Source organism: Chionomys nivalis, chromosome 22 (genome assembly GCF_950005125.1).
Source record: "Chionomys nivalis chromosome 22, mChiNiv1.1, whole genome shotgun sequence".
NCBI lineage: Eukaryota > Metazoa > Chordata > Mammalia > Rodentia > Cricetidae > Chionomys > Chionomys nivalis.
The window spans coordinates 29,147,562-29,169,711 of record NC_080107.1 but is presented as its reverse complement, the minus strand read 5'-3'; the positions used below and the strand labels follow the sequence as shown (position 1 = coordinate 29,169,711).

Genomic DNA, 22,150 nt, shown 5'->3' with positions numbered 1-22,150 from the left:
TTGTTTTTTTTTTTTTCCTTCCCTGGGACTACCTGACATCACAAGAAATTATTCTATTTGAACTCTCCAGCAGAGCCAATTAATCCGGGCTTCCTGGGGGAGATCGTGGTGGTGGAGAGAGTGATTGCACAGGGCAGGTCCTGTCCTTGAGTTAGAGCTGCCCTGACTTCCTCCCCCTGGCTCCTGAGAGTCTCAGGTTGGCAGGACTGGGGTCCCACAGCGTTCTAGTTAAACAGTGGCCCTGTGTTCCTTGCTTTGACTGTTCCTACTAATGACACAGTAACATAATTAATTGGTAATTAGGATGCCTCAGAGGTCTGGTTCCCTTTGAATCAGTGACTAGAGAGAATATGATTCTGGTAAGTACTAGCATATTTCCCCACTAAAAGAAAATGCGTGCAGGAGCTCCCAGGCAGTGCTGGGCTTGGGCCTGTTACCAGCGCTGTGACCAGTAGATCCGTTTGACTTCTGCTGTGCATCCTTGGTCCACCATTGGCCATTTAGCTACACCTTTCTTCCCAAATAGAAAGAACAGACGTCAGCTCTATACAAGGCCTCTTTATTGTGTCTGCTGTGCGGTTGTCACTGGGGTGACTATTTTTAGAATTCTTCCTGGAGGGTTGCATGCTTGATTTCTTTAGTCCTCAGCACCCCACTTGCTGTGTTTCCTCAGGGGAAGCTGTGCCTGAAGATGAACAAATCAGTGCCAAGGACCAAAAGAACCTGGAGCCCTGCGACAACACACCCATCCTAGACAACATCACGCCCGTCGTTGTCGGCATCTCCGCCGAGAAGGAGAAGTACGACGAGGAGATCTCCAGTCTGTACCGGCAGCTTGACGATAAGGTCTGTGGTTCAGGGCAAGAACTCTGCTGTCTCCCTGGGCCCCAAAGACGCCACTCAGTCCCAGTTAAAGAGATAAGTCATGTTATCTCTTAATGGCAAAGAGATAAGTAAGAGGAAGATTCCATCAGTGTTGCCACATCAGGGAGAAGAATGCATGCGGGGCCCCATGACCCCAGCTCCTTCTTCAGGGCTAAACAGGGGAGGCGCTGGGGCGGGAGGCAAAAGGTGTGCATAATGAAGCGGTCCTGGTCAAGGCGTGGCCACTGTCTCAGTTTTGGCTCTCCCGGGTGCTTATTGCATCTGGGGGGGGGGGCGGACAAGTCAGTTTCTAGGGGTCGACTGCTCTCATTTGAAGACCTCACCATGTGGTAACGTGTCTGCAAGACTTTGCTCTTACTAGAACCCAAGGGCACTACAGGTTTAGGTTAGTAACTGTGGACACTCAAGGGACCTTTGAGGGGGTCTTGGATAGGACCCTGGAAAACCTTACTATAAAGTACCTCAGTTACTCTTCTGTTTGTGCCTTCAGACTTGAAGGGGGACAAGATAGGTTAGATAGCACAGGTTTTGAGATAAATACCCCCCGAGTTATTAACATGCTTAATGCAGAATTACTCAGATGACTGACACAAAGTAAAGAGAGATACTGGATGAAGGCGGAGGCAATAAGACTTTTATCCTGCTTTTCCTTGGCTTTGTGGGGCCAGTGCTTCCTGACAGAGGCAGCTTCTGCATGCCTGTTATATGTGTTAGCCGGAGACTGACTGCCTTCACCCTGGGGCACAGACAGAGGGTCGCAAGCACATCCAGCACCAAGCCCCCTGGAGCTGAGATGGGGCTGCAGACCGCTGTGGATGTCTGGCTTCCTGATTCCCGGTTTCTGGTTTGATTGCTGTGGGAGTAGAAACCTTCATGGAGGAGTGATTAGAAGAACCAGGAAGTTGGGGGCCGGTGGTCTAGGGGTAGAAAAGCGCTCACCTTTAGAGCGATCTGTCTGTGTAGATTGCTGCAGGAGAGAAGGGCCGTGTGAGTGTGCGTGGGTGCGCTTGCCTCTTTCCTTTTCTTCTTGGAAAAGTCAACAGTAGCCCCGGCCTGGGACAAGGCAGGTGACTCCGAGGACTCAAGTGGGACTTTAATCAGATGGCTCTAAGGCCCTGAGCTTCGGACCTAATCACATTAGAGGCGATGGCCTTTCTGCTGTGAAGCCCTTTTCAGAGGTAGATAGTTGAGTGATGTAGTTTGATCATGCTAATTGGGGATACTTAATCCTAGGACAAACTTTAGGGCTCGGGTAGTCACGTAACTGAGTAACTGCAAAGGCTGGAATAAAGAGAAAGTCTCCGTGTACAACATGTACCAGTCTTCCCCAGTAAAGGTCCAGTTAGGAACCCCTGAGGCACAGAGACTAAATCAGCGTGTCATGTGATCCCCGCACATTGCCCCCTGGGATACCCTAAGCTCCTTCAGTTCATTTCATCAAGGTTGCTGATGCTGTCAGGCAGGTTTAATCTTTTCTCTGGTGGCTCGGCTCAGGTGCCATGGGGACACCTCTGGCCTGGATGTAATAGCTTTGTTCTGGGGATGTCACCATTAATCTCACAGGGCTCTGTCTTTGGGGTAAAGCCCAGAGTCTGGTATCACCTTTGCAAGCTGAATGTGACTGGCTGTCTTGAGAATGCTCCTTCCGCTTGTTTGTAGTTCTGGGAGTTAATATGATCCCCAAAGATTAAATCCTACCCTTCCAAAAACCCATCTCACAAATCCCCACACCCACGAGAACTGGGTACTTACTTTGCCCCTCATGCTCTTCGTGTACTCTTCGCCTTTATTTTACTTGTGTCTTACACTCAAGATCCCAAAAGGAGATCAACAGTAAGTTAATCTTTTATGCCAACTTCCTGATTTCTCCAAAGAACTGTTATTGTTTTGAACAGTGAAGAAAACCAGATGTAATCCCTTCCCCACCTTACAGATTCTGGCATCTATAGGTTTTTGGATGGCGGGTCGGAATTGGTTCTGTGATGCTGAGGTGTGGGAGAGAACAGAGCCCAGAGGCAATGTCCTGCAGGGCATTAAGCCTGTAGTCCACTGCCAATCGTGTGAGTGAGGTGCTCAATTATGTCCCCTCAGTTGTCATCCTTAAGTGTTCCCTCAGACTCTAAAAGAAAGCTCCCTGCTTCTGGTGACTTAGGCCTTTAGGTGTCTTGCGAATACAAGGTTGGGTCTTAGTGTCTTCTTAGATACCGAATGGTAGGACTGGAAGTGTCTGGGGGGAGGTGAAGCCTTAGCCTGGGTAGCTGCATGTGTCTTCCCTAAGTTTTCCCATTGGTGACAGAGCAGGAATGGGTTTTCCTAGCTCTTGACCTCGAGCCCCACACTCAATTCATTTTGACCTCAGCCCTTTCACCAAGAAATTGGTCATCTTTAGGGAATCTTTTTATGATGCGGTAGGAGGAAGATAACCCAGTTTCTCCAAGACCCTCTGTGCTGTTCCTCATGGGTCTAAGGACAGATACACCCCAAGCTCCAGCTGTTTGATGGAAAAGCGTGCCCTTTCTAGTAGATCTGTGACTTAATGGTAAGAGCCCTGAGGGAGATGCCCTGCTTGCCTGTATGCTATCCTCATCTGTTACTCAGGACTCCCGGATGCCCTTCAAGGACAGCAATGCGTGCTATCTTTGTATATAAGAGTATAGTATAACTATTAGATTCCTCATTAGTCTCCTCCGTGTGTTCTCTTTGCTTGATGGAGAAGCCACATCATGTGGTGACGTCAAAGGACTGTCAGTATGATGGGGATCAGGTCATAGCATTCAAATATTGATGTTGGCCCTGTCTCTCATTGGAGACAGTGAATTCGGGATTGGCAAGTTGATTACGTACTGCACTAATTACTGTGTAGCAAAAACATCTCCAGAATTAAAGGTCACCAGTGACCTTTTGACAACTGAGGTGACCGTATTATCTCATGTATAAGATATTCTCACTACAAAATCAATTTTCAAAAAGTGCATTGAAATCTGTAATCTCGGTGTGAGCGTGCTTGAACAAAGTTGCCGTCCGAAAGGGCAAATGTACATCGGGAAATGACGCTAGTGCTGATTCTCTCTCTGATGGAGTCCTGTTTCCATCCTTCTGGGATAGGGCTGCCCCCCTTTTAAATCACATCTCAGCTTGTCACCTGCCAGGGAGGAAGGTGCATCTTCAGGCTGTGCCAAGCTTGAACCTTGGCCTTCCCTTCTCATTTCTGTCACCCGGGGGCAGGTTTCTCTTATTTGTCCTAGCAGAGAGATGAGTTAGTGGATCCCGAGGGCACGCTCTCTGGGTCTGTTATGTTAAGCTGTTTACCCTTCCTGTGCTGAGGAACAGAAATACAGACTTGATCCTTGTAACTGCCATGCTAAGTATATGGAGGTGAGGAGAAACGTGTCCTACAAGATGGCGAGTTAGCTAGGGGTGCCCGTTCTGGGCAGGTTTACTGTGCTGTCGTTTCTCTAGTTCTGTCAGCAATCTGAATGGGGAGGAACACCATCAATATTTTATGATTATTGGTTATTTATGATTATTGATGGAATGGTGGCGTATAAAGTTCAGGCAAATGGGCTTTCTGAGCAGGGAGGACTGAGACCAGTGTGTAGGAAAGACCAAGGCACAGTCTCAGGGCTTTCCAAGCCTATACTATGGACCTAAGAATGCTCGTGCTCTCTGGAAGGCGCCAGCTACCCCATCCACAAACCACAGGCCAGCACTGATGTAGACACCACCACACACGCTGTGGATGTCTGTGAAAACAGGTCCTGTCATCCACCCCTCTTACCTCACCTCTGGAAGAGATCCAGAGCGTGGCAGTGCGGGGTGGGGTAAGGTTAATGGGGAAAACACAGAAGCAGCACCTGGCACACAGACAGTGTAATACACGGAGCTGGATTTGGCTGCTTGCCATGCGCGCATCCCGACACAGGTCAGCAAAGAGCACATTTTTGCTCATAACTGAAGGATAGGTGAGCCTGAAGCCCCATTGTCATTTTTCATAGACTGGACTTAAAATTTCATTTGGAATCATGAAAACGGAGCAGTAAAGGCCACGTTCTGCCTCAGTGGTTAGGCGTCAAGCCCGGCTGCCTCTCTCCATTAGAGGTGGCTTCCTGGCAGGGAGAAAGGCCTGCAGCGTTCTTGCTTTCTCAGTAGCGACACCTAGCGGCAGTGAAGAGAGCTGCTGTGTTTCCCACTGTAGTAGCTACTTTGAAAAAAGACATTCCTGTGTGCACACCCAGTTGGTGGCAAGGTTTGTTTGCTTGTTTTGTCTTTCAGCTGAGAAGACCATTGATAGCTAACCAAGAGGGCTGTCTATTGATACCAAAGGGAAAACACCACATAAGCACTAGTTTTGCTACGCTAAGTAAACGGCATTGGTGCGCAAATAGTGGCCCGTCCTTCCTGTCATTTGGTAGCATTCCTGGTCACAGACGCGCTTGACAGTCCATTCCGTTAACGTCTGTACTTGGGGAAGGATATATCTGGAGCCCCTTTCAGTCCCCAAATCCCAGACATCTGATTTCTGGATGGACAGAATTTGGGTTTGCTTTGTAGATGTCACACTTCCCAGGAAAAAAAAAGCTGGGCAAAGAAATATACTAATCAACAAGCTCGCAGAATTGTCTCCTGCTGTCCCCGCCTCCCCCCATCTAACGAGCGAACTTAGGACTGGCCTCTTGGTGTCTGATTCCAGAAGGGAAACCAGGGCATCAAGACTGACACAACTAACCAAATATTAAACATGCTTTTCTGTGGCAGGACGACGAAATCAACCAGCAGAGCCAGCTGGCTGAGAAGCTGAAGCAGCAGATGCTGGATCAGGACGAGGTAAACAATGCAACAAATTCTTTTTTACTGAAAAATTTTTTTTACTAGCTTTTGTTGTTATTGTTAGTCCTAGAAATATAATTAGCAAATAACCTTTTCAACACCTTAGAGCTCGCGGAGATTTCTTGGTAGTTCTCTTACCAGTGCCTGCTAAAGGGTGACTGTGGCTGGGCGTAGGTAGACAAGCGTGTGACTTTGTAGTTAGTCTGTGCTCCGCTTAGCCCTGGGAGGGTGGGTGCCTCGCTCAGCCCCTGCAAAGCAGCACTCTGCTATTGAGGCTGCTTCACCTCTGCATGTGAGCTGCTGCACAGGAACAGAATACTTTGTCTGTGGAGTGTTCACGCGCGTCTAATGCACTTCGACCACGTTCGCCCCCTGTTCTCCTTTCCTGACCCACCTCCCTTTCCTGCTTTTTTTCCCCCTACTTCCTTTTCCAAGCTAACCTGCTAAAGTCCATCTAGAACAAATGTGACATTTGTCTTCCTGTGCCTGGCTAATTTTCTTATTTATTTATTTATTTATTTATTTATTTATTTATTATGTATACAATATTCTGTCTGTGTATATGTCTGCAGGCCAGAAGAGGGCACCAGACCTCATTACAGATGGTTATGAGCCACCATGTGGTTGCTGGGAATCGAACTCAGGACCTTTGGAAGAGCAGGCAATGCTCTTAAGCACTGAGCCGTCTCTCCAGCCCCCTGGCTAATTTTTTTAATGTGGTGTCTCAGATCTTTTCCTACAGATGACATAATCTTCTATTTATTGCTAAATAAAATTTCATTATGTGTATCTATCAGTCATGTCATCTTTTTACCTGCCTTTCGATTTGTCTTGTCCGTCCGTCCGTCCATCCATCCATCCATCCGTCCATCCATCCATCCATCCATCCATCCATCCATCCAATCTATCTCCCTCTCACATTTCCTCTGTCTAGACGTCTATTGATGGATTCCTAAGCTGGTTCTATAACCTGACTCTTGCAAAAATCTGGTTTATACTTTGGCATAGACCATGTTCTGCCACTGTTGTACAGGGAAAAGAAAACCCAAACCAAAATCAGATGTCGAGCATCAGAGGGAAAGTGTGTGGGACAATATCTTTGGCACATTATAAAGGAGGCTGGCTGTTTGCAGCCTCCCCCTGGCAGCATGCTACGGTAAACACACTGTTTTGCCATAAATTTTACATACAGGAACCAAAACAAAGCACATCCAGCCAATCTACCAAGATAAATTCAAAGTTCTCTTGCTGAGATCACCTAAGTATTCTCCTCTTTTGTGTTTTAAGATGCCCTTTGCTTCATTGCTAAAGTTGATTGGCTCATACAATGCAGTGATGGCGGGTAGTAGAGGTGATGCCCCAGGCTCAGTCCCCCACACCCGGAAACCACTGTCCCTGTAACCATTTCCTTCCTCTCTGTTTCCCATCGTCTTTACAGTGTAATGACTGGGATTTTGTGGGGGGGGGGGGCGACAATCTGTGCCTTTCGAGTCAGGGGAACCAGATGGAATAGGTTTCTATCGTACCCGGGGTTGAAGCCACCTGCTTGTATTTGCCGTTCTCTGCATCTCCAAGAGCGATGCAGCTGCCTTGGATCAGTTCACTTTGCTACAGCTTAAACCTTTCCCCCCTGCAAAGCAATTAATGTTCGTGTTAGGGAAATCAGAAAATAACAATAGGAACAAAGCTAAAGAAACCAGCTACGAGCCCAGGAACCCATCTTACCACGTGTCAGTATTTGGGGCATATTTTCCTAGACATTCCTAAAATTAAGGAAATGTGACTTCATTTTAAGTACTTGTTGGTGATTTTGAAATCAGCTTATGTCCAGTATGAAATCGTGCCACTGATTTCAAAAGCTCTGCCAGTGTTAGTATGGTCATTCGGAATGGTTTTCCCATCTTTTGTTTAACATGGAAAAGGTGGTCAGCTTGTTTTCTATGCCGTGGCGTGTGTGTGTGTGTGTGTGTGTGTGTTCATGCGCGCACGTAGTTCAGTCTTTGACTTAAGCATAAGATTCCCGAGCTAAAAAGGAAAAAAGAGAAAAGATTTTTGGAATCACATTTGAAAATGCATTTAGCATCTGTATCATACAGTGAGAGTTCCTGGCAGCCTGTGTGGTTCCAGGCTGTTTTCTTGTATCTCGTTATAAAGTTGCTCTATGCGGGTAGAGCACAGGTCGTTGCCGTATAATTAGTGGAGTCAGCAGCCTTCTTCTCATTCCCCCAGCTTCTGGCCTCCACAAGAAGAGACTATGAGAAGATACAGGAGGAGCTGACACGCCTCCAGATTGAAAACGAGGCAGCCAAAGACGAAGTGAAAGAAGTCCTCCAGGCCCTGGAGGAGCTGGCTGTCAATTATGACCAGAAGTCACAGGAAGTGGAGGACAAGACCAGAGCCAATGAGCAGCTGACGGATGAGCTGGCCCAGAAAACGGTTGGAGCAATAGTGTTACAGGGGCGGGACTTCCTTGTTGAGAGATTTCTATAGGAAGGTAGTTGGCTGAATGCTGTGGCCTCTCCACCAGTCCTTTCCCCCAGAGACTGCCCGTCACAGCTGTTTTACACCCAGGAAACATGTACTACCAGCAAGAATGCATTCAGGAATTAGTTGAGTGCAGATTCTAGATCCAGAAAAAGCTCAGGGAAAAATTTGACTTTATGACTCTTGAACCCCAGGCAAGATGTTTCAGCATCTTCAACAGTAATTGTTTTGTCTATCAAAATACGCTCCTTGAGTGGCCTGAGTTAGCGGGCGGTTATCTAAAGCACCCAGCAAGGACCTGTGCGTGTGCCGTGGTAACGATGAGCAGTGAATAACATTGGAAGTGTTGTCACTGAGAGCAAAGGTGGGGGACCCGTTGGCATTATGCATTCCATTGTTTACATCCTGCTGAATGAGATTGCTCCCCCCCCACACCCCAGCTTCTTGTCCTAGCTTCAGGAGGCCAGAGGTAAGCCGGTCCGTGAATTTGCATCCAGCCTGCACGTGGCAGGATTTCCAGTTCTTCCCAGAGAAACGGATGCTGGGGCTTTTACTTGGTGGGCCAGTGTCAGGCAGCAGGGCCAGTGAGCACTTGTGAGGTAGCTGTGCCATGACCTTTGCTGGCTGGAGGTGGGTGGTGAAGTTGAGGTGGCTGCAGCCTGTGGCTCTTGGTGCTTCTGCCTAATGGCCTGGTGTCTGGGCCTGTGCCGGACCATCTTACAGAAACATTAGACCCAGGGACACAGACCACATGGCGAGGAAAGTGTTGGCGGCTGGTGGCGGAGTGGATAGGAAGTCCTACTTCCTATTTCATGGAGAAAGAAAGTCCTTCCTAATGGCTTCCTGGAGAAAGGACTGCGGAATCTGTGGTGTTAAAAATAAGGTGACACGAACAGTTGTCAACGGCTAAGCTGCCGCAGACTCGGGGAGGCATCTAAACCGCTTCGGCTGTGTTCTCCTGGGTTGGTACAGCTTGTGTTTTGTGCTCCTCCAAGCAAGGCACGATCTTCCAAACTGTGCTTCTAATTTTGTGTCAAAACAACTATTATCAGACTGCTTTCATACGTTTTACATAAGCTGCAGTGACGAGCTGGCTACAGCGGGAGAATTGTACAAATGCCTTTGCGTTAACTTGCGAGGCTGCAGGAGTAGCCCTGCTCCCGCATTGGCTGCGTTGGTACCGAGATGCCAGAAGGGGGGTATTCCATTGCTGTGAGTGAAGAACACGCTACTTCTCATGGCAACAAACGCGGAGGGTAGAAAAGAGATGAGCTTGCTGGAGTTTGGGAGAACATAGGGCTTCTGATGCTTAGGAAGGAGCTGACTATGGAACTTGAGTCATTTTGAAAAGTTATGGTATTTGTCTTCCCTGAGGATTAGAAGATGTTTTCAGTTGTTGTCTACACTCATGATGTTTGCCTGGGCCGTTGATTCCAGACCCATTAATTAGAGTGTTTGGAAGTGACCCGGGGAGCCTGGAACGGGGACTAGAACGAGGGAGGCGAAACGACACTTGGCGAGTTAGAAAACAGGATTTAATGCTATAGCCATAAGAGCCTGTTTTCGCACCATTGTGTGCATGTAGACACCAGAGGTCAGCCTTGGGCAGCAGTCCTCGGGGCTGTCTTGTTTTTTTGAGACAGTCTCATTCTTTTGGAATTCACTGAGTGTGCAGACCGGCTGGCTATGGGCCACAGGACTCCTTCCCAGCGTGCACCACCAGGTCCAGATTTCTGTTATGTATTCTCTGGGAATCGAACTTAGGTCCCAAGTACCTCATTGACCAAGCCAGCAGTCCAACCTTTTGTTTATTTAAAAATCTGCATTATTTTACAGTTGCTGGGATCAGTTCTTGCGTTTACCTGCTGCGTCGTCTTCTAGGCCCTGGATTTACCTTTAATAACTCATTTTGCTAGCATGGATACTGTCAGCAAAAACATACCTGGTCTTACAAGATAATATCTCCGTATTAAGTTCCCCTGCCAGAGAACCGAGTGCCCAGCACCAGTTGGCCTTCTGGGTTCTCCTTCACTAAGACCAGAGGGATGATCAAGGAGCTGAGTCTGGCCTGGGCTGTTGAATTCTGGAGACTGCAGGAAGGAAATTCATGGGCCACCTTGCTAACTTGTGGTTGAATTGGTTTCTGCAGACGACACTGACAACGACCCAGAGAGAGCTGAGTCAGTTGCAGGAGCTCAGCAACCACCAGAGGAAGAGGGCGACGGAGATCCTGAACCTGCTGCTGAAGGATCTGGGGGAGATAGGCGGAATCATCGGCACCAATGACGTGAAGACGGTGAGCTGGACTTCCGTCCTCCGTTCCTGCGCTGCCTGTGGTGTGATCTGGGTTTGGTGGCACCTGAGCCTCAGAGCTGTGGTGTGTGCTGGGAAATAGCTGAAGGCATGGGAAAAAAAAGCTGGTGCTTGAAGGTTGGGGGGTGGAGGGGAGGAACAATTCGCCTTTCCAATCTGGGGAGTGTCTTCCTGTCTTGGTCGGTCTTGTGTGACTTGGTTTATTCCTCGGCCTAACTCGCAATGTCCCTATATTGGGGCTCAGCTGGGGGAAGTCTCAGGTCAGACCTCGGTTGTCTCCCACTTAAGAGCCCAGGGCCGTGAGAATTCTCCAGCCAAGCAGTATGAATTATGTAAGCTTCTGGATGAAAGTCACAGGCAACCGGCAGCAGCTCTAGGAGTAAACCACACTTTATTATCTGCAGAGGAGAAGCCTTGTTATTCAGCGTGATCCGTATCACCTGGGGCTAATTAGCAATATAGACCCGCAGCCTGCCTCAGACATACTGAAGCAGAAATTACCTTTTAACAAGCTTCTCCAGGTGACTCGTGGCTTATTAAAGTTAGAGAAACAAATTTGGTTTCCCTGAAGCGGCTCAATAATACAGAGGAGCCAGCATCTCTATTCTGTTTCCTCTCTGGCTGGCCTCAGCCTGTTTCCTTTGCATGGCCTTAAGCTTTTGCCTCATGGAACAAGATCACTGCTATAGCCCCAATCATCACGTCTTCTCTCGACTACATCCCAGGCAGTGTGGGCTGCAACACTGACTGCTTTTATCCAGGAGGGAACTATATGCCAGAAGTTCCCAGTAGATGTAGCCGAGCAGCTGCAGGTCGTATGGACCATCCCAAAGGAGAGTAAGATTGCCACAAATGGCGTTATCCTCTGGAGTTATGCACCCTGGTGCTCCTGCAGGCAAGGAAGTGAGAGAGGTGGGGAAATGGAGGGCAATCTAAAGTTGTCTCGAAGCTGGGATGAGAAGGGAAAGAGAGAAAGAAATATCTGCCAAGAACAACAGTGATTGGCCACAATGTACACTGTTGTCATTAACCAGGAAAACAGCATAGAGAATCACAAAAATAGCTTTCTTGGGGTGAACATTGGATGAAGTCCCCTTCGCACTTTTGAGGGGTACTGTTGTCTTCTGAGGATGGTGGTGACCCGCAAAGCCTGCCCCTCCCCCAGGATGCTAGTGTTCCACAGTTGTGAAGGGCATTTCTTTCCAATGGCGGAGCAGCTAGGACGGAGAGGTTACTGTGTTGACGACAGTGTGCTTGAGGAATGGGGCTCCTTAGCTTGCTGCCCACAGATCCTGAAAACAGAACCCTGTGAATGACCCTGCAGTGTGTTGGCAGTGGTTAAACTCTGGGAACCCCTGCAAAATTTAGAGATCACCTCTGGGAAACAGGAATCCCTTGAAAGGTGCCACAGGTCTAGGCTGAACAGCTAAGACATTGTACCTTGATTGCTGCAGAGTGTCTCGTGAGTCCAGGTCAGTCTGTCAGCCCAGCCTGGTCATTCTGTGCTTGAGGGTTAATTTTTAGAGCAGCGTGTTGGTGTTGAGCAAGGTAATTCTGGCTGTCCAAGGCCTCACAGGACCAGGTGGGGCTGATTTGTGGGAAGTTGGTGTCTGCTGCGAACGGCAATAAGGGGAGGTGGGTTTTTGCTAAGGTCTAATACGGAGCCGATCAGCTTGCTAATGAAGCCAACGTGTGCCTGTGCTTTGTCATCAGAGGCCCCTCCTGCTGGAAGACGGATTTTTAAATACTCTCCGGGTGTTTTGAGATTATTTTTAGACTCCAGACATTGGCTGCCCTAGTTAATTTCACTGATGACTCTCCCTTGTAGATCGTGGTGTTCTTAGAGGGCCTTGTTCCTTGATGGGCCAGCGACAGAGGCTGAGAGTGTTTTCCACTCGCTGTTCCCATGCTGTTGCCTTTACAAGCGGGCTGGACTGAGGAGCGCTGGAGGGAGGCAAATCTCAGGCAGTCACAAACCCAACATGGCCTAGCAAGGGCCTCCAGGAAGGGGCGTCGCGGCTGATAGCTGTGTTTCACCCAGCTGTCGGCTTGGTATTACATTGCAGTCGCTGTTAGGTATTGATGAGTTCTTATAAGGTTAAGATCACAGGGCCGGGATGCAGTACGAAGTGTTTTATATTTGCTCCCAGTTTTCAAGGCTTATGCTCAGTACCATTTAAATCTTAGCTCTCAAATGTATACATGGGAAAAAAAAATGTCTAGTTAATGGCAGCAGTAATAACATAAGGAGGTGGGAGGGGCAGTGAGAGGACACTGTGGAGCCTTAGAAAGCAGAGCTAGAGTCCTTGCCTTCAGAGGCTGCTGTCCTTGGGCTGGATTCTCCCAGGACTGAACAGTCTTCCTAAAGTGCAAGGCTGCCCTCTGGTGGCGAAATGTAGTACACACAACGCTACTTTCTCGATGCCTTACTTGGCTTGTGTACCAAGCAACTCAGCCTATTCCAAATACCTTGTTTCTGATTTTTGGATCCCAGTGGAGCTCAGAAATGTAGAAGCCAGATATAGCTCACTAAGGCATTCTTCCAAGATTACCGCTTCTCAATGTAAGCTTAGGCTTTGTTCTTAGATATCTTAATAAGTAGGTCTACTTGGGAGGGCAGGTGCAAAAAGGCAAAGAAAAAGAGACTGGTAGCAACATGTAGCCAAGCGGGGACACCTTCACCGCGAGGAGACGCTGGAATGAGTGCTGCATTCCCAGGCAGTGGAAGTTTTGTTTGAAGACTATGGAAAAAGTCTTTTATGGCAATAGAGACAATGGGCTACCTCACCACTGAGGAGGATATGAAAAATTGAAATTCTGGGCTGAGCTTCTCTACAGGTTAGGAGCCCTTACAGGGACACTATTGTAGTCATGCAAGGTAAGGCTTCTGAGAAATTTTCTCCTTGAAGAAATTCTTCAGTAGTTTTTCTTCTATCGTCATCTCGTCTATCCTCAAATCAATGCCAGTGAATCTCACGACTAACTGAGGAGTATGCTGGATGGTTGTTTCTGATGGGAACTTTCTTGTGTACTCTCCAATGCCTTGACACTGACTCGGTAGAGATTATTTTCAGTTTTTCCTATGATGAGAGTTTTTGCCACAAAGCTAGAGGCGCCTCAGGGACCTGCGGTCAGGTTCCAAGGGATCCACAAACTTCTGACGTTTCCTTCCGTACTCAGCTGGCAGACGTGAATGGAGTCATTGAAGAGGAGTTCACCATGGCGCGCCTGTACATCAGCAAGATGAAGTCGGAGGTCAAGTCCCTCGTGAACCGCAGCAAGCAGCTGGAGAGCGCCCAGATGGACTCCAACAGGAAGATGAACGCCAGCGAACGGGAGCTGGCGGCTTGCCAGCTGCTGATCTCCCAGGTGGGCTGTCCACCCTCCCTGTTCACGCTCCCCTGTTGAGACCTGTCCCCTCCATGTGGCTGGTGCTGTGTACTGGGGCGGGGAGGGTCAAGACACTCAGCCTATCTCAGGTTATCCCACGCACACCTTTTTGTCTTTTTGAGACAAAAACATAACGTTGTAGCCCAGTTTTCCCTTGAATTCCTCACCCTCCTATTTCAGACACATCCTCTCATCCCCTGCTGAATACGGATGATGGACATTTATTACTGAGCCTGGTCTCTGGGCTTTTCCTTAAGGCTAGGTTTTGTTGTGTAAATTACAGAAATGCCTCAAGGCTTTTCTGTCTTCAAAGGGTCCATCCATATCTCTCCGTGGGCCCATGGGTGAGTGGGTGACGATGTTGTTGAGCGTGTATAATGTATTTCTAAGTTTCCTCTTAGTAAAGGCAACATTTCTACATCTGTAAGTCCCCACCCCGGGAACACGATGTGTGAATAGAAACTGCTGTCATAGATAGTGGTGACAGGAATGGTTTCGTCGTTTGTCACATGCACACATGGCACTGAAAATTTGACGTGCGTTTTCTCGCTTGGTCTTTAAAAAGTTCTAAAGGCAGACTTTATTCTTGTTTTTGTTGTTGTTGTTGTTGTTGTTTTAAAATAAAGATGAAATTGTGTTTAAGTATATTGTCCAAATACATAGTGGCAGAGCTGGGCATGAACCAAAGCTTATGTCTTGGTTCCTCAAGCTCAGGGCATGTTTTGGTGGCCAGTTAGCAAGTCTGCTCTTTTTCCACTGGAGATGGTGTTTTTATTTCAGGAAGGTAGCTCAGAGGGCCGTGGAGCAGTTCTGGCTGCACCAATGTGTACGCTTAATGTTCAGGTCTGAGATGGTACCAGTATGCTGGTCACTGCTGTGTAACAGAGTCATTTGAGGGGCAGGTACCAGAGTGGCCTAGAATGTCTAACAGCACCGTGAGGCAGACAGAACATCATATTCTGATTTGGCTTTAAACATATACAGTGATAGAAACAGCTCCAACCTAGTTGTCTGAGAGGGGCCTATGGTTGGTTTTCTATTACATAAATAGTGTTTAAAGGGTCCTTCAGTACTGATATGTGAAGGAAAGTTGATAAATATGATGGTAATCCTTTGGAAAGCACCTGGAAAATACAAAACCAGAAAAAAATGTAAGTATCGTGTGTGTGTGTGTGTGTGTGTGTGTGTGTGTGTGTGTGTACATACTCACGTGTATACACACATGTAGGGGCCACACTTTGACTTTGGTATTTTAACTCTTTAGTCAGGGGCCTCATCCCAGCCCCCTGGCATCCATCTTTGGAATACTGGGCAGGAAACTCCATTTCAAGCCCCCTCCCCTGGGAGTTGCTTTAGTCCAAACTCCACCTCTGAGAAAGCCCGCTAAGAGGTGACCCCTCCCCAGGGAGGGTCAAGACCACTTCCACAGGCTACTTAAACTGCCTCAAATAATGAACACTTGGTCTCCCCTTTTCTCTCTTCCCCTCTCCATGCTTTCCCAGGACCACCCGGGAGCATTGCATTAAACATGGGCATCTTTTATTCGGTTTGATTTGGTCTGATTAAAATTATTTGTGTCAGTGGAGAGGCTCGTCTAAGAAATATTCCTAACATTTGGGTAGCCTCTATTTCTTCTCTGTTTTTTGAGACAGGATATCTTAGTAGTACTGAACCTGGTGCTTGTGTTTTGGCTAGACTGGCCTGTCCTCAGTTCTGGGGCCGTAGGCAAATGCCACCACTCAGCTTTTACATGGCTTCTGGGGATCCAGATGTGGGTCCTCATGCTTCTGTCCTCTGTGCTATTTCCCTAGCCCAGAAGTGTCTTTGGGGCCAGTAATTTTATGTATTCTATTTTTCATTGGTAATGGAGATGAAAATTTTAAATTTCATATGGTATTATAGTTTTGTGATTTAATATTAAAAGCTTATATGGAAACTGTTGAATGCACTATTATTTTACATTATGATAAAATATATTACCCAAATACATACCTGTTGATAGACAAATGATGAAGTTATGTGGAAGAATATTATATAGAACTTATAAAATCCATAAAACTTGGGTATTTGGGAAATATAATTATATAAAATTAAGTTAAAGTGAAAATGTGTTATATCTATACCATTTTATATCTTTGTAAAATATGCCTTAATTTGTGAGACAGGGTGGTTTGTGGGTGAAATTCATACTGCATTTTTGTAGATTTGCTCTATATTTTATGACTATATTGTCATTAGCAACAAGATTTTTTTTAATTTGCAGCATGAGATTTTTATAATTTATAAAAACTGAGAGAGACAGATAAACGTTAGAGAAAGTTACAACTCATCTCTAGTTTTTAGGGTACCTGTGAGACCGTGGCATGAGCTTGAGGGGTGCCTCTCCCAAGAGCTGTGGGCTGAAGTCAGCCCCAGGCCGAGCATCCGTGGCCAGCAGCCCGGTGTTTTCTGTGTCTATCTGGACAAAGCGGCCCCACGTCCAAATCCCTGCTACACCCTGTACGTGGATACGACTCCTCAGATTAGGTCTGCCGTGCCTGTGTCGGTGAGGGAGAAAGGAAAACTCAGTAGCGGAGCTCCTGGACGAGGCACTACTCGGTCTGCAGCGCCCGGAGTGTGCCCTCGGCTGCCCATAGGCTGAGAACTCTGCCCGCTGGAGCCAGTCCGGCTAGAGGAGGGTTGAGGGGCACCGACGCTCACGCGTGGGGCCCTCGCCTCTGAGGGACACTGCCTGGAATGTGACAGCTGAGAAACGGGAAAGTTAGGGAGTCTTCCTACGCCAGCAGAGTGTGGCTTCCCGCGAGGCCATTTCATACCCCTTTATACACTGCCATAATGTACAGAAAGCCATCGGACCCCTCACTGCTTCCTAGAGGTTTAATACTTTAACGGCTCTTCGTTTTCTGGTGTGGTTTAAGGAGTCTGACAGTAGTCCTTGCTGAAACTCTTTCTTCTTTGGTTCTACCCTCTTGCCCAAAAGCCGTTCTTTTGTGTCTTCCCACTGAGTTGCAGAGGTGTTATATCATCGGCATTCATTCTGCAGGGTCTTCCCGCCTAAACACAAGTCCCCAATACCAGAGCGGGAATAGTCTGTGTAGACAGTCTGTCTATCTGTGTAGTCTGTCCAGAAGCCACCGTTATGCCTGTTCAGCAACTGAGCTCCTGTCCACTTCCTGACTCCTTCCACTGGTGTTCATGAAATATCCACTCTATACCTTCATGGGGGAAAATGGGGATTTCACATAAAAGCAAGAGCTGTGAGAAAATGCTGAGGTCTGGGAAGGAGGCAGTCAGGACATTGTGTGTGCGTGCGTGCGTGCGTGCGTGTGTGTGTGTGTGTGTGCACGTGTGATGGGTCTCTAATGACCAGAGTTGGTGCATTGTGTCTGAGGGACAGAAGAAAACTAGATGTACTGTTTGAGTCTACAGGTACATGCTCAAAGAAAAAGGACTTCAGCCCTAGATGGGTCCTAGCTCCTTCACACACACCCTTCTCCTGCGCCTTACAGTGCTGGGGACTGAATCCGGGCCATTGCTCGTGCTAGGCAGGCGCTCTACTGCCAAGCTACACCAGTCACTATTCAGCGTTTGCCATGAGGAAGGAAACCAGGGTAGGCTTTGATCTCCACACAAAGTGGAAAAGCACAAGGGGCATGGTATGCAGTGTGTGTGTGCATGTGTGTGTGTGCGTGTGTGTGTGTAGACACAAGCTGCAGAGCACATGGAAGAAAGAGAACTAACTGCCTGGGTCCTCAGACAAAGGTCAAAATATGAGGCATTCCATGGTGAGGTCTCTAAGTTGTCACTTCCTATTGGCCAGCTCCAGATAAGCCTGGGCAAGCAGACCCTAGCTTCTCACCTTTCCTTTTCATCTGTTCTCTTCCTCAAAGCATGAAGCCAAGATCAAATCTCTGACGGACTACATGCAGAACATGGAACAGAAGAGGAGGCAGCTGGAGGAGTCCCAGGACTCGCTCAGCGAAGAGCTGGCCAAACTGCGAGCCCAAGGTAAACACTGGCACTTCGCGGACGTCAGCCCCGGGCCTTGAGTCAGGCTCTAGCTGCCGGAGTCTTGATGTTTAGTTCTGTTCAGTTACAGCAATTCTGTGTCTGCTGGGAACCACTAGAAGAGAGCTATGCTAGCCTCTCTGAATCTGCGGCCTCCCCAGCTTCCCTCTGTCCACCCAGATGCCCGGGGCAGCACCCCGCTCTTCCACCCCAGATGGCCTCTGGTCACTCAGCAGAGCTGTCTCTTGCACTTGTCAGGTGTCTCTGGTTCTGCTCATCTCTGTTCTGACTGCCTTGTGTAGCCTAGGTAGGGATCGTGGCTAAGTCGATGTGCCACCGCGGGGGTGGGGTCTCACCGCCAGCCTTCTCTGGACTAGCCACCAACTGTATCCCAGGGTGACTCTGAACCGCCAATTCTCTTATGTCAGACCCTTCCACAGAGTTCTGTGCTCTCACTGTGGCTGAGCTTGGAAGCTCAGCTTTTGAACAAACTCTCCCCTTAGCCGAGTGATATCTGACACGCGGGAAATGCTTAATAAATGTGAGTGAGTAAACAGAAGCAAAAAAATCAAGAGTGGCAATCAGAAACGCAGAAGGCAGAACAGGATTAAGAACTTTACAGTGTGCAGAGTGAGACCAACCACACATAGTAAAGGCTGAAATGAAAATTAATTTTTTACAGAGTAATTTGAATAGCAATAACAGTTCTTCATAACATTTGATCATCAAATTTTAACTATATTTTTAAAGATTTATCGTGTGTGTGTGTGTGTGTGTGTGTGTGTGTGTGTACATGCACAGGTGCCTGAGGAGGCCAGAAGAGGTTGTTGGATGCCCTGTAGGTCAGGTTATAGGCACTTGTGCACCACCTGGTGTGGGTGCAGAGAACTCAACTTTATACTCTGGAGGAACAGCAAGTGCTTTTAACTACTGAGCCATCTCTCCAGCCCCTCATCACAGAACTGTAGATCAGAAAAGCATAATCAAGAATGCAGAGATGAGGGGGAAAGGAAACCGTCCAAAATGTCTAAAAGTTCAATAGAACTTAATAGACTCTCGGTCTTCATGTTGGAGACAAGACATGCATGAAGCGATGATCGGTGATGCGGTGTTAGGTTAACATCTTTACTGCAGGTATTAAAAATGGATTCTGTGGTATTAGAAATTAATATTTGAAATAAAAAATGCTTTGATGGGTAATAGGATTGACAATGTTATTTTTACTTTGTTTCTTTTGTTTTCATGTTAAGCTATTTACTGGATAAATACATGCTGCTTCAGGTTCAAAGGCAAATTAAGAACGAGCCCTACCATAGCTCTGGAACAGTTTATGGTAGTGGTAAAGAGTGAATGTTGAGAATAGAGTATGCCACCTAACGCTGGATTAAAGAAAAGCATTCTTGCTGGGCGGTGGTAGCACATGCCTTTAATCCCAGCGCTCAGCAGGCAGATCTCTGTGAGTTCAAAGCCAGCCTGGCCTACAAAGAAAAAGAAAGGAAACGCATTCTCCCCTCATGCATATGTTTCCTTCAGTGGAGCCATTGAATAGATATACATGCAGGGAGAAGACCTGAAATAAGGTAAAACAGACCAGAGATATAATGAGTTAGATGTCACTGTCCAAATGACATTTGCTCCCTGCACCCACTTCCCCAAGCTCTCCAGCTCAGGCTGCACTTGCCTGTTGCTCCAGAAGCCCCACTTAGCAAGAAGAGCACACAGAAACTGCTGGCAACAGCCCCGCCCACCTGGGACCCCCAGTGAATCCAAAGAGCGTTAGGATATATTTCTGCTTTCCTTGTTTGCATCGTTAGCTTGTTTTCCTGCTTCAGATCCTTCGCAAACCATTAGCTACTTCTGGGAGGTAAATTAACTCCTAGTGGAATTTTACCAGTGACATGAATCCAGATGTCACCTCACACTCAGAGGGCCTCTGTAATCTGCGAGGCTTGATCAGGTCCTCATGTTGGCACCCTCTGGGGGGCACTCTCAGAGGCCAGGTGGGAGGCAGTTTGGGGGCTACCTGCTTCTAATTAGCCCCTTCCTTTCCCTGGCTGCTTCCCCTAGGGAGACCCCAATCCACGTGAGGTCCCAAGTGGCCTGACCAGCAGAGGCCACAGGAGAGGTCAGCCCTGGCTTCGGGTGCTTGGTTAGGAGGTGGACACTGGTGCCACTCTGATACAAGTTGGCTGCTGTTTTCACTATGTTGCCATGTTTTTTTTTTTTTTTCCTGAGTTTTTGCTTTGGGTATGAGTCTTGCCAGTTAACACTGAAGTCACTTTTTCAATTTGAAACAGAAAAAATGCATGAAGTCAGTTTCCAAGATAAGGAGAAGGAGCACCTGACAAGGCTACAGGACGCTGAGGAGATGAAGGTGAGTGTGTGTGTGTGTGTGTGTGTGTGTGTGTGTTTGAGGTGTGCATGCCCTTCCTCAAATCTGTACACATCAGCGTAAGATGGAGAGGAGAGGCATCCTGGCTGGGCCTTCAGAGCAGTTCTCCTGGAGCCTCATGCAGTCAGGAGGTGGTGAGGGGACTGCCCAGGAGCCAGAAACTGTAATCTGTGGGTGCAGGTGTACACCAATGCCTATGTTCCCTGTTCCTGAAGAAGCGGGATTATGGGAAGCACCACAGTGACCACACAGGTCACGTGACTAGTGGTAACGTCTCAAGGAAACCTTTCCTTTCAACCCCCACAAAGAAGATCTTCGAACCCCAGTTTCCTAAAACACAGATCTTCATGGTCACATTAAAATCAAGAATGGAAAAGGTAGGGAAAAAAAACAACTGGAAACTAAAGCGTTCAAAAATGAACAAAACGGTCTGGAAAGAGCAGGAATTCTGATGGATTTAGACAAACTACGAGCCTCGCTGAACAGAAGCTCACAGCTAATATTCTGCTGTGGTTCTGCTCCGGCCAACAAAACACAGCCCCACCTTCTCTGGTGGTCTGCTCTGACTTGAGAGTGCTTTTGGACGTCTCTGAATGCCCCATAGGTCTGTGGTGGGCTGGACAGAGAGAGGGGCTGCCCCTCAATTCAGCAGGTGAAGCAGTCTTCTTCCAGGGGTTAAGCGACATGTCTGAGGTCACTCGGGTAGTAAGAGGCCAATGTTCTGACTGGCTTGGCTGGGAAGACCATGTAGCTCAGATGAGTGGTTGAAGCAGAGGCTAACTTCTGTGCAATTATTGGGCTGGTTTGACTCCAAGGCCCAGTCAGTTTCATGACAGATCTGTGAGCTTTGCTGTGCAGATGAAGTAGGGCCAGGAGCTTGGGCCCAAGAGCCAAAAACCACCCTTAATTTTGGGATTTAACATCTGAGGGAGGTAGACATGGATTCGGGGCTTGTCACTGTGTGGGCAGGATGCCAACAAGCTGATGCGACATTTCTCCTGGCCTGGCTTGCAGAAGGCTCTGGAGCAGCAGATGGAGACTCACCGGGAAGCGCACCAGAAGCAGCTGTCCAGACTTCGTGACGAAATTGAGGAGAAGCAGAAAATCATTGATGAGATTCGGGAGTAAGTTGACTAGAGGCTCACGGGACATGGGGTGGGCATGCTCAGGCCTTGTGAGCCAGCCTTAAAGGGCATGACTTTTAGCTGGGGGCCCTCGATCTCCTGGTGCTTGGACTCTGTACTCTGCCTGGGTGGTGCTACCTCCGAGGTCTGTTCTTCCATCTGGAGCCCGGCCTCCTGGGGCTCTGGTATAGCAGGTGGCAGGCAGACTCAGCCACCCCTCTGCGTCACCCCAGCCTGGGGCAGGATCAGTTCAGTGGTGACTCAGGTTGGGAGATACATGCCCAGGAGCCAGAGAGAATATATTAAAGTATGGGGGAAAGAAAGAAAAGAAAAGACAGTTCTTCCTCCAGGAATTAATTAACACTCCAAAGAAGCCATTTGGTATTGCTACCCGTTCAGTCCAACAAAGAATGCACCCGTAGCCACCTGGTCACCTGTGTGCAAACCTCAGAGGCCTATGCCAGTGCATCTGTGCACAGTGGACACTAGCACACCACGTCACTGCTCCGGGATGGTGCCATGGCAGCTTTTAACTGCAGATGCTGCCGTATAGCTCCACCCTGCCATCTCAGGGTCTCTGGGGAGCTTCCTGTTCCACAGCACCCTTTTCTTTTCTGTAGCACAAGTCCCCCAGGTGCAAAGCTCCTTTCTAGGGGGCAGGCCCTGTTTTAGGGGTTCTTTATGCTCTTTGCATAGCAGATCTCCTTGGCAGTCTCCACACCCCTTT

The 22,150-nt window shown here is 48.0% G+C and overlaps 1 protein-coding gene across 1 annotated transcript in view; it reads left to right on the top strand.

Annotated features, from left to right (window-relative positions):
* Kif5c (kinesin family member 5C) overlaps positions 1 to 22,150 on the top strand; it is a 153,840-nt gene that overhangs the window by 98,145 nt on the left and 33,545 nt on the right. Inside the window, exons 12-19 of the mRNA XM_057754671.1 lie at positions 674 to 846; positions 5,641 to 5,709; positions 7,942 to 8,148; positions 10,346 to 10,492; positions 13,690 to 13,878; positions 17,790 to 17,907; positions 20,205 to 20,281; positions 21,314 to 21,423. Coding sequence (XP_057610654.1) covers positions 674 to 846; positions 5,641 to 5,709; positions 7,942 to 8,148; positions 10,346 to 10,492; positions 13,690 to 13,878; positions 17,790 to 17,907; positions 20,205 to 20,281; positions 21,314 to 21,423 — 1,090 coding nt within the window. The remainder of the gene's footprint in view (positions 1 to 673; positions 847 to 5,640; positions 5,710 to 7,941; positions 8,149 to 10,345; positions 10,493 to 13,689; positions 13,879 to 17,789; positions 17,908 to 20,204; positions 20,282 to 21,313; positions 21,424 to 22,150) is intronic.